The sequence below is a fragment of the Pieris napi genome, chromosome 9 (assembly GCF_905475465.1).
Source record: "Pieris napi chromosome 9, ilPieNapi1.2, whole genome shotgun sequence".
NCBI classification, from domain to species: Eukaryota; Metazoa; Arthropoda; class Insecta; order Lepidoptera; family Pieridae; genus Pieris; species Pieris napi.
The window spans coordinates 12,785,042-12,797,902 of record NC_062242.1 but is presented as its reverse complement, the minus strand read 5'-3'; the positions used below and the strand labels follow the sequence as shown (position 1 = coordinate 12,797,902).

General features: G+C 37.6%; 1 protein-coding gene across 1 annotated transcript; it reads right to left on the bottom strand.

Moving 5' to 3' along the window:
- Positions 1-770: 770 nt before the first annotated feature.
- LOC125052263 lies at positions 771-6,705 on the bottom strand. Its single transcript, XM_047652982.1, has one exon. The coding sequence runs from the start codon at positions 6,297-6,299 to the stop codon at positions 1,071-1,073; it is 5,229 nt and encodes a 1,742-aa protein (XP_047508938.1). The 5' UTR covers positions 6,300-6,705; the 3' UTR covers positions 771-1,070.
- Between the last annotated feature and the right edge of the window lie 6,156 nt (positions 6,706-12,861).

Below are 12,861 nucleotides of genomic sequence, written 5' to 3'. Positions count from 1 at the left end.
TGGCATGCAGATTGGAGATCGGTCTTTAGATATGAATCAGTCCAAGATTGGTTATAATCATAGATTGAGGATACATTATTAATTTTGGCCGTAAGTGACGACTGCAATATTTGATATCCGTTACTTAAACTCACAAGGTTAAAGTCAATTGCAGGCTCAATTTTAAATTATACAAATCTAAAACTTTAGATTTTCGAGACTTAGAGGGAAGGAAAAAGAAAGATATGTTAGGAATTTAATGATTTAATTGTCGTTAAAGTGTCAAAAATTAATACGAATAAATTTATTTTTTTTAATTCGAAGAAATAAATTTAATTTTATAAATTTATTTCTTCGATAACAAATACACGTGGCATTTTAAATTACAATTCCTCATTTGACATTTAAATAAATTATTTTGCATAAAATATAAAATACGAATAATTCATAAATTATCAATACGAAATTTTAATTTTAAAAATAGCATTTCTATAAGGTAATTCCCCCTTCTCACTTTCTCTCAATCGGTCTCAATCATCAATATCATTATTATTGCGTTTCATCCGTAAAAAATTACCATCATGTGCCTACAGAAGTTTCACTTAAAAAATTACGAATCGTATAAGTGACGACTGCAATATTTGATATCCGTTACTTAAACTCACAAGGTTAAAGTCAATTGCAGGCTCAATTTTAAATGATAAAAATTCCCCAGAATTAAATGATAAACTGGCGGTAGTTTTTAAAAAAGTTTCGAAAAGTTTCATCGTTTTACCGTTTGTTTAGCCCTTTTTGTTTGTGATTTATTTAAACAAAAACTATTTTACATGTTAGGTTCTTTAAAACATTTAAACTAAGTTGGATAACGTAATGGTACAAATTAACGAGGTAAGAGTGCGTGTGCTCAGTAGCGTGCGGTGGTGGCTAGTGACGCGTCCGGCGCGTACGCTGCCGCTCGGTCCCTCCCCTCGCGCCCGCCCGCTCCCCGCAGGGCTTCTCAGGGATGGGACGCTGTCCACAGACAATCGCCCTCATGCTAGGGATGTTCACGCGTAGCTGTGCGCGTGAACATCTTCGGCGGCCTTGAAAGATCAACTTTCAAGATCCTTGTTCTCCTCTTCTGTGATGATGTCATTCTCAAGTGGTAGTAGGCAGACCTTGTTTACGGCTCGTCGTTCAATTCCTCGGAACGTCATGAAGTCGGCCACCCTGCAGACGTTGTCAGAGCCCATGTAAAGACGCACGGCTCGTCCGATTCTCCATTTGAGAGGAGGGAGACCATCTTCCTTGAAGACGACGAGGTCTCCTTCTTGAAGATTTCGCTCATGATGGCGTCCTTTGTACCGCTGTTGGAGTTCTAGTAGGTATTCGTTTCTCCACCGTGCCCAGAAGTGTTGGCGCAGTCCCTCGATCATTCGGTATCGACAGCGGATGCGTGTCTTCAAGTCGGATGCCGGAGGTGATGGCAGTGACGTCAGCGGCCGTCCGATGATGAAGTGCCCTGGGGTGAGAGGAGAAAGGTCGTTTGGGTCAGATGTTAAAGGAGTAAGGGGTCGGGAGTTGAGGATCGCTTCGATTTGCGTAAAAAGCGTGCTCAACTCCTCGAAAGTTAATGCTGTATTCCCCGCTATGCGCTTTAAGTGATGCTTTGCGCTTTTTATGCCGGCCTCCCATAGACCTCCGAGTGAAGGTGAATAAGGTGGGTTGAAGGTGAATTTAATGCCCTCATTTGCGGAATAATCTTTAAGATCACGAAGGCTTGACCGCATTACCCTACCTAATTCATTGTTGGCCCCCACGAAGTTTTTACCGTTATCACAGCAAATGTTATCAGGCTTGCCTCTTCTAGCGATAAATCGTTTTAGGCTTGAAATAAACGCTTGAGTGCTGAGATCGCTGACCGTTTCCAAATGGACTGCTTTAACAGAAAAACAAATGAATAAACATAGGTAACATTTTGAGATTTTATTACCACGTCCGATTTTATTGGAAATCATGAACGGTCCCGCGAAATCAACACCACAAGTTTGAAAGGGATAAAATTGTGAAACCCTATTTGAAGGAAGGTTTCCCATGAATGGCTCCATTAGCTTGGCCTTGTATCTTGTACAAACAATACATTTTCGAACTGTACTGCGTGCTAAATTTCTACCGCCTATAGGCCAGTATTGTTTTCTAAATGAACTAAGGAGCAGCTGAGGGCCGGCGTGAAAGAGACGAGCATGTTCGTGTCTCATGAGTATTTTCGTAAAGTGATGTTTACTATCTAGCAGAGCCGGATGTTTTTGTTCAAAAGAAAGTGTCGCATTATCAAGACGACCACCTACTCGCAATATTCCACTCTGGTCAATGAACGGAGCTAACTGCAAAATTGAACATTTAGGTTTGAGTTTATTTCCTTTATTCAAGGTATTTATTATTAATGAGTATGATTCATACTGAGAATTTTTAACCAGTAGCTCGAGTGAATCGTTGAGTTCCTTACTGCACAAGGGACTAACATTTTTATTTTTATTTTTACAATTACTTATAAATCTTAATACGTAGGCATATATTCTTATTAACCGAATGGGGTTTGAATACCTAGTAAAGTCAACAAAGGTAGATGTGTTTAATGCATTATGAACTTGAATATTGTTTTTCAATTCTGATAAATTTATTTTAGATTTAGGAGCTTGTGGCCACTCCGTTTCCTGACTTAGAAGGAAGGAGGGTCCGCGCCACCACAAATCAGACTTTGATAAATTACTAGGTTCTAGACCTCGCGACGCCATGTCGGCGGGGTTGATAGCTGTGGGTACGTATCTCCACGATGATAGAGATTGAGCTGAGAGCTCACGAATTTCGTTTACTCGATTGCACACGAATGCCTTCAAAAGCTGAGGTTGTGAATTTATCCACGCTAATGTTATGGTGGAATCAGACCAATAATAGGTACAATCAATATCGCACCGAAGAGCACTCGTCACCTTAGCTGTGAGGCGAGCTCCGAGTAAGGCCGCGCATAGCTCAAGACGCGGTATTGTTAATGGCTTTATCGGGGAAACACGTGTCTTTGCACAGAGTAATGCAGTGGATATTATGCCTTTGGGGTCCACTGAACGTAGGTAGAGACAGGCAGCGTAGGCATTCTGGGATGCGTCTACAAAGCAGTGAAGCTCTGTGGAAATGGGTGAAGCGCATAGCGCGAATCTGGGAACATTAACTGTAAGTAAAGAGTTAAGGCTACCTATCATCTGTTGCCACACATTATTTATTTCAGTGGGGACTGGATCGTCCCAATCAAGCTTGAGGAGCCACAACCTTTGTAGCAAAATTTTTAAAGCAATAGTGCAGGGACTGATTAACCCCAGCGGGTCAAAGATTTTACACGTATTTGATAAAATTACTCTTTTGGTGACCTTTTGTTGAGTACAATCAACATTTAGGGTGAAGCGTAATGTGTCAGTGTCCGGGGCCCACAGGACACCCAATACACTAGACTCTTTACAAAGATCAAGGCCTTGAGTTTCAGTGTTGTGTTGAAATATCTGAGGACAGTTAGTTCGGAATTTATGGATAGGCAAACATGCCGAGTTAAGAACTTCTATGACCTTTCTATAGATATGATGCAATTCATGCTCGGAAGATGACCCGGTCAACATGTCATCAATATAAAAATCCTTTTGAATAACTTCTGAGACAATAGGATCATTGCATTCTAAAGCAAGCTGTTTGAGACATCTAGTACTTAGGAATGGGGCAGAATTTGTGCCATAGGTTACAGTTTGTAATTCCGCAATTTCAAGGGGCTGAACCTTGTTGTCTCGCCAGATGATCAGCTGTAAATGCCTTTGAGATGGATCTATAGAAAATTGTCGATAGAAATTCATTATGTCACCTGTAAGGACGAACCTATGTTGACGAAATCTAATCAAGATATTAAACAGTTCATCCTGTACTACAGGGCCTGTATATTGAATGTCATTAAGTGATTTCTTTGAAGAAGTTTTAGCGGATCCATCAAAAACTACACGAAGTTTTGTTGTTTCGCTGGTTTCTCTAATTACACAATGATGTGGTAGGAAGTACCCAAATGATGGTCTGTCTACTTTAGATAAATGACCAAGCCTTTCATATTCCTTTATGAATTGAGTGTATTTGTCTTTATGATCAGAGTTTTTATCAAGTTTTTTCTCAAGATTTAAGAAGCGCTTTTCGGCCATCATGTATGAATTACCAAGCGCTTGCTCTGGTGATTCCCGAAAAGGCATTTTTACACAAAACCGCCCGTTAACTAGACGTTTCGTTGTTTCCTGAAAATGATGTTCGCAAAATTCATCCTCAGGTGACATAGTGAGTTCTGAAAGTGGAAGCTCCTCAAGATTCCAGAACTTCGTTAAGTTGTCGCTAATTTCCTTGGTGAAATTGCAATGAATGACATTACTTTGTTTATGAGAGTAACTATGAAGAGGACCTGCCACTAGCCAACCGAATTTTGACTCTTGAAGAATGGGCTTATGTTGTCCTAATTTGATCTGCTTTGGAGAGATCGCGTCGAAGAAGACTCCAGCCCCCAACAGTATGTCAACGTCAGAAGGAACATAGAATTTAGGATCTGCCAACTGAATATTAACTGGTAAGTTAAGTTCGTGAACATTGACGGGAGCATTTGGTAAGTAGCCAGTTATTTGAGGTACTACATACATTTTAAGACTGACATTAAAGTGCTGGTGAAGTGAGCTTATGGCTAGCTCGCAGCTGTCAGTTATAGGAACTTTTATGTTATTAATGCCAGATATACATAAAGAATCTGTATTATTACTGATTATACCCATTTTATGTTTCAGAGTTTCAGATATGAAGCATGACTGACTTCCTGCATCAAGCAGAGCTCGAGCAAGGTGAGTATTTTTACTCTGTGGATCAGTGACCCTGACCAATGCAGTGCATAGAAGAACCTGCTGATTAGAAGACTGTGCGGACAGTGACACAGAATTTGTTGAAGTTAATGTGGATTCAACGGCTGCCGGTTTGACGGCTGGTTCACTGACTGAGTGCAAGAGCGTGTTATGTCGTTTTCCGCACTCCCTACAAATACTTTGAAGGCGACAGTCTTCCACAACGTGACCCCTCCTGAGACAGTTCGAGCAAAGGTTTAATTTTACGACTTCGTCTAACCGAACTTTAAGAGGTAAATCTTTAAAGACGTTGCAATGTACTATACTATGCTGATGCTTACATATTGGACAATTATGAATGTTTTTGCGTTTAGAGCTTGATGACGACACGAAACTTTTCGAGCTTCGTGGTAGGAATGCGCTCTTATTATCACTACTCCTTACTACTTTAGGTTCAGGTTTAGATCGTTCAGTGCTATTGGCAGACATCGTCTCAAGAATGTCAGCACGGTTTCGAAGAAATAGAATCATGTCTGCTAATGACGGTAAGTTGGGCAAGGTATTTTTATGCTCTTCCCACTTCCTGCAGGTGACTGAATCTAATTTTGAGCAAATAATGAAACAAATGAGAACGTCCCATTTGTCAGTTGGTTGATCTAAGTTCTCGAGAGCTCTTAAGTTCTTTAAGAAAGTGTCTATTAAATATCTAATAGCCTTGTGAGATTCACGGAATAAAGGATCCATGCTAAATAACGCTTTTATGTGGTTATTGATTAAAATATTTTTGTTATCGTAACGTTCACACAAGAGATTCCATGCCAAGCTATAATTTTTGGAAGTGAACTCAATTGACTTTATGACTACAGTTGCACCTCCCTCTAAAGATGATCTCAAATAATGAAATTTATTTATTTCTGAAATTGAATCGTTTTGATTGATCATGGACTCGAATGTGTCTCTAAATTCAAGCCACTTAAGGTAGTTCCCGTCAAAGGTAGGCAGCTTGATAGTAGGTAGTTTGATTGCATAGTGGTCACAACTGCCACCAGACCGGTGTGAAAGAGCACTACTCGGTCTCTGTTTGGAATCAGACTTGGAACATGACTCTATTAACTCCTGAGCAAGAGATATCAACGAAAAAAACCTATCCTCGATATCATCACGTTCATCAGAATCATCATTCAAAGCTTCTAACCTATTTTCTACCTCATCGAACTCAGAGAACATAGACTGTACCTTGTTTAGGCGATTGATTAGTTCCTTGACCTGTATACTACTTAGATCACCTGGTTTCACAGATTTTAAAGGTGTTATGTGATTTTCGAATTTAGTTAAGCGTCCCTTCATTGACCGGCGCAGATTAATTAGCCTATGAAACTCGATTGAATCGCTAGAAGAGCCTTCGCCTTCAAACTTATCAGCAGCATCCGCTTTAGACATGATTTGAATTTAAATTAAGTACCTAGGTACGAACTTAGGTATGTAAGAGAATGGGGTACGTTTGTGATAAGCACGATTCAAAAAAAGGGCAAACAATCAATTAGAGAAAGTAATCTGTGCACCAAACCAGTTGACACGGTGGTCAAGTCCTCGCGATATTGCACGTGGCAGCTCAGCACGTCGAGCTCGGTACGACCCGGGAAGGCACGATGTGCCCAGGGCAGCCACGTGATAGGCAGGCTGTAATGTCCACTGGGCAGGAAGATGATCAATCCTGGAATTCACCGGGGGTTTCACGTGAATAACGTACGAAGAAACACTTGTTGGAATAATGGCGATCTATGACACACTAGAGATTTTAGCATAAGAATTGAGGCATGAAAAAATAAAATATTATGAGTGAATGGTTTATTAGACATTAATTTTAAGTTTTTTGGCAATTTTAAGGGCTTATGTTTAACGATTGCATGTATTTTAATGGATTAAGTAAATACATGTGAGAAAATGATGACTAGCCACACCCACCTTAATTAATAATCCCGATTTTTGCAATGCTAATGATGATTTTAGGAAGCTCGCGCTTTTAGCATTAGGAAAATTATTTCACACATAACGTGCTATTGCGCAATGTACCAAATCAAATACCAAAGATGGCGTAGCCAAAGAAAAGATTTTATGCCATACAAATTATTGCAAGCTAGCAGTGATGGAAACACTACGATAATGAACTTACGAAATAATTTGCTGGAAAATAATAAAGTGTCACGCATGTGGCAATCATGCACGAGTAGGGATAAAGGACCAAACTCGGTAGGCAAGAGCCCATGCGCACACTGAAATGCTATTGTAAGCGAATCACGCAGATATTGAGCTCGCTTCGATACAAATCGAAGGAGGAAAGTATTTTGGAAAAAGAATGGATAGGATGGCACTACTTAACTGGCGATCTTGTATGTCTGGTGATGGCCGCGTCCGTCCTCCTGGATCCACCTTGTCCTGTCACGGTCGCCAATTTTGTTTGTGATTTATTTAAACAAAAACTATTTTACATGTTAGGTTCTTTAAAACATTTAAACTAAGTTGGATAACGTAATGGTACAAATTAACGAGGTAAGAGTGCGTGTGCTCAGTAGCGTGCGGTGGTGGCTAGTGACGCGTCCGGCGCGTACGCTGCCGCTCGGTCCCTCCCCTCGCGCCCGCCCGCTCCCCGCAGGGCTTCTCAGGGATGGGACGCTGTCCACAGACAATCGCCCTCATGCTAGGGATGTTCACGCGTAGCTGTGCGCGTGAACACTTTTTAATTTCATAAAAGCGAATTTTCGTTGCTGCATCCAGGACAGGGTCGCACTTAGGGTACTCGAGGCACTGCAAGCAAATATTTTTGAGTTGAGTAAATATTAGTTAAGTCTTGCGTTGTACATATTCATATATTCTACGAAGTATGTTACTTGGTGACGCATTGCTGAGTACACACTACACAGATCACTTCTGCATTTACAAGTAAGTTAGTGGCCTTCTATGGTTTTTCATACTAAACCTCGTGGGAAATGTGTTTTACGCACTGTGTTACAAGCCAATATTTCTAAGCTATGATACAATTATAATATGCTATAACTAAACAAACATTATCTTTTACACGAATATTTAAACTTTAAAAAGAAAACATTTAAAAGTTAAATTTAATTCTATACTAATATTTATATCGTTATACCGTTATATATCGTATATAGTATGTTAATCAACTTAATTAATTATTTTTTTCACGTACATAAGTGTACATTGTGTTACCTATATTATGATTTTTGACTTTGACTTTTATTAATAATTAATTTCTTAGTTTATGGTGAATTACTCTGATTTTGATGAGTTAGATTGTTGTGATTCTCATTTCAACTAAAAATGGAAAATTGGAAACATTAATTATGCTAGGCCCAAATATGAGCCCCAAAATATGAAACTGATTCCGGCCCATTGAAAAAAACTATCATACGATTTAAATCCAATTAGTAAATGGAATTCTACCGTAAAAAGAACTTTTTCTGCCTCGCTTGTTTTCACTTGAAAATTTTCCAGTTTTTTTTCAACTGAAAATCATTGCTGCGTTTATCAACTTAACCCAAGATATGAAATTTGAGACTTCTATTATATTCTGTAAATGGCGAGTATTTATCATGCGTGTTGGTTTAAGAGTTAAGATACTAAATAACAGTGTTTCCCAACTGGGGCCTCCGCCCCACAGGGGGGCAATTTGATTGTTGACAAACACTAAAATTTACTTACTGTGTTTCGTTAATAATTTCTTCCTAAAACCTATCATTTGAGTTTCTTAAGTAAACAGTTCAATTTTTTTTAATAAAACGATGTTAGATTCGGGGGGCATAAGAAGTTTAGAAAGGCTAAGGTTGTCACAAAAGCGGTTGGGAATCACTGCTCTATAAAATAATCAGCATTAGGTACGACGTGCTAATTATAAAATAACGTATTTTTTAAATATCCTCTAGTAGAGTAGTAATAAAACTACAGCTACTCCAAAACTAAATTTCTATAACATTAAATAACATTCAAGTATGACGAGATCATTACAAATTATAATTAAAATATTTTAATAATCTACAAAAATCAAAACTAATAATATAATACAAAGAGAAAATGCTGTTATGTTTTGTTACCCGGCCCTGATCTAGGACGGATGTAAGGCAGGATCTACTTTGTATGTATTTCAGACAAGCAACAGTAGATGCTTTAATAAAATTACTGACTGTTAGGACAATATAACCAAGTACGAATCGTATTTGAATATTTTTATAGACATCATATTCTAAACAAAATACGTTTAGTTATTTGTTATTAAACGCACAGTTCATGCAGCAAACAAGTGAATTTAGCCCAAACGACCGCCCTGGGTGGTACTATCGTGTGTTTTTATGATATTTTTATACCACTCGCTGACTATAAAAATAAAATTCATTCGAGTTTCATTACGGAGGTGTTCAAACACACAATGGACTCTGTTTTGCCTGTTTTATCTTGATTGTTTCATTTTTAAAGTTATTTTAAGAATTTTTCTAATGTGGTGATTGTGTTAAAAGTAATACATTTTAATTATAGCAAATAAAAACATTGAGTTCTTGATTATAGATACGTATGATATTCTTTGTAAACAAATGACAAAGAAATGTCGCTGATTCGAAGCGATTAATATTAATCAGATAGTTGTTACTATCGTCGTCCGACATTTATATTTTAGTTTAAATAAGTCGGGTGCAGGCGCCGATCAGAGAGCACCTCAACGATCGATTCAACGCACTATTGACAAGTTGGATTTGACACACTGACAATTTACAACCTGTAAGATGTCAATGATATTGTGTGGGGTTTCCATTCTAATAAAACAAATGATATCATTCTCTTATTACATGGTCTCTGACAAATATATTTACTTTTAATGACGCCATCTACATTTGTTATGAAGAACATACAATAAGCAAGAATCGATTGATATCATTCGTGTTTTCTTATTCTATTTTCTAGGTGTCGCACTTTTAACTAGGCATGCGAATAGACGATGAAATTTCTGTCTTTTTAAAATGGCTATAACAGTCGTACTTAGGCTATTTTAATTTGCCTTCAATAGTATAATTATTTTTAAGAATATATGAACTCAACTCAACTGAAATATATTATGTTATATTTTCACGAAAAGAGCAATCAACTAATAATAATTAAATGGATTATGGCTAGGTTTTTAAATAAAAAACATTTCTATTGCAATTAAGAACAGCAATTAAATTGTTAATTAGTATTTAACGAAACGAAGTTAGCGTGAGGTTGATCTCAAAAACTGCTATCCAAAGTAGGGCTTAGATTAAAATCACATAAATATCATATCATTCGTAATTCCGTATGTAAACTAAGCCACAAGAACCTGTCACACCGGGTTCGTGTATCATACGAACCGGTTGGCCAATTTGTTAGTGTATAAGATTAAAAAACTCATTATATAAAATTATACGTCCATTTCTCTTCAGTCTTATGAATGAATCTCACGGTGGACGCGTTTACACCGTATCGTCTTTGCGTTAAAGTAATCGCGAGATTCTATAATTTGAATGAAGAGAATAACTTATTATTTATTTAGTATTTACAACAATCAAATGTTTATTTTTAAGGTACAGCTTAAATTCTAACAAAATATAAATTTAATTCAATTAATGTTTTTATATCTACGATAACTTCACCTCACGCCATATAAAGACATAATTGGAAGACATATTTTTTTTGTGATTGTGAAATAAAACCTGTACATTATTACACCATAAGAACTATGTCTATGAATATCAATTAAAAACCAGTGGAGTTACAACCTTTTTAGGTCTGGGCTTCAGATTTCTGTATTTGTTTCATGATCATTTGTCAATCTAATAGGCAAGTAGCCTCCTTTGCCTCACACACGCCGCCGACATTTTGGGTCTAAGGCAAGCCGGTTTCCTCACGATGTTTTCCTTCACCGTTCGAGCAAATGTTAAATGCGCACATAGTCATATGCTTAGCCGGGAATCAAATCAAAATCAAAATGAGAGTTGCTGAAACCACTAGACCAACACTGGTCTCAATATGAAATCAAAAGCAATATAAAAACAGATCGATCAAGTATTCTGAAGTTAGTATAACCTTAAATTTACTCATAATAAACGACGCGGTGTAAAAGTGTTCCGATAAAGCTCCCGCTCATTTCCTTTCATTCACAATTTTGTACTCGACTCCGAACTGGTTTTCATTGATATCCATTACAAGTTATACGCTCTTCACATTATATCAAGCGAATAGAGCAAACTGAACGATGGTTTAAAATATAGCATTTCAAACTTTGTCCGGACTGAAGAAACTATTTCTATTAATCTTTATTATTACGGAGTTATTTAAAATAGCCTTCCTTTTTTTACTTCCGACAAAAAGGTTTTACTGTTTTATAGAATATGTATACGTATTGGAATTATAAGTGGCAATAAATATTTTCCATACTGCTTTTATCAACACAATTGAAACCTTTAGAAACATATAATTATAAGGATTTTTAAGTTTTTCCTTGAGCTTACGATGCCTATACTACACATATATACTTCTAATTTTATGATCTAAGTCACTTTATTGCTATTTAATTTGGCCGACTAACTATTTTTGTATGTAATAGGAGGCTCACCTGATGTTAAGTGATACTGCTCATGGATACTCACATTGCCAGAAAACTCGCAAGTGCGCTGCCGGCCTTTTAAGAATTGGTAGGCTCTTTTCTTGAAGGACACTAAGCCGAATTGTTTCGGAAATACCACAGAGGGCAGCTGGTTCAACATAGTGGTAGTGCGTGGCAAAAACTGCCTTAAGAAACGCTCAGTTGTGAAACGATGCACGTCGAGGTGATACGGATGGTTTTTTGTATTCTCCCTTGACATCCGATAATGAAACTCAGCTGCAGGTATTAGTCCGGACAACTCCTCTGAACTCTCTCCATGGTAAATGCGGTAGAAGATGCAGAGAGACCCATTAATCACGTAGTAGTTTTTACTGAGACAATTGAACAAAAATGAGAAAAGTATAGTAATATTTAAGAAAATAAGTGGATTTGTCTCCAATAGCTCATCGCTTACACCAATCCCGCATAAACGCGCGTAACCTGTTCGACGCTAATAAAAACACGAATGCTTCCTGTCGATGGCAGACCGCTTAATCAGATGAATCTAGCATTTTAGGCTGTTTTAATCTGTAAATAAAATACAATCAGTACTGATTTACTGGGCGCGATGTATAAACTGTAGTATAGTATTACTCATCATTGGTATTGTAATCAATACGTCATTGAAATTTACAAAGCCCCGAGGGGCATCTTTAACGCGGTTTGTACGAATTACCCGAGTTTGTTTTTATGGGTATCGCTCACCCAGTTTTTAAAAAGCAGAGATTCTGGTGTGAGTCGAGTCCCACATACCTCTGCAACATTCGGGGGTAGGAGATGCGCAGATACATTTCCATTACATTTACATTACAAGGTAATCCATGCTCAGAGATACTTTTAATATTTCCAAACATTATTCTTACTGTTCTTTCGAACTGAATCCAAGACATAATTAATTCCATCAAATAACAAACAAACTGAATGAATTTTTGAATGTGAAATATATAATAAATTATCATTATACCTGATTGAACTTCGGCCATAAGGTGATAATGTATATTGTCAAAAGCCCCGATCAAAGTTCATGTAAACACTGTATCCAAACTCTCAAGTGTATTCTCCGAGTAATTAATTAAAGTTATACAAGTTTTGTTTGTCGCGTGCCCTCAACTTGGTAAGTCAAACGCAAGGATGTGAACAGGGCCGGAGCCAACTTGGGATTTGGAAATTGGAGCCCTATCACCATTTTCCTATTAGCTAATGCCTCATAATAGGATCAAAATATTTATGTCTGCAAAATCATAATCATAATCTTAAAAAAGTATCTGTCCCATCTTTCATTGATGGGTTAGGTTAGTTAAGGTTTAACAGGGGCGCGCGGTGAAAAGGCCT

Excerpts from the sequence above, each read along its gene's own strand:
- LOC125052263 (XM_047652982.1), bottom strand. The coding sequence starts at position 6,299 with ATGTCTAAAGCGGATGCTGCTGATAAGTTTGAAGGCGAAGGCTCTTCT.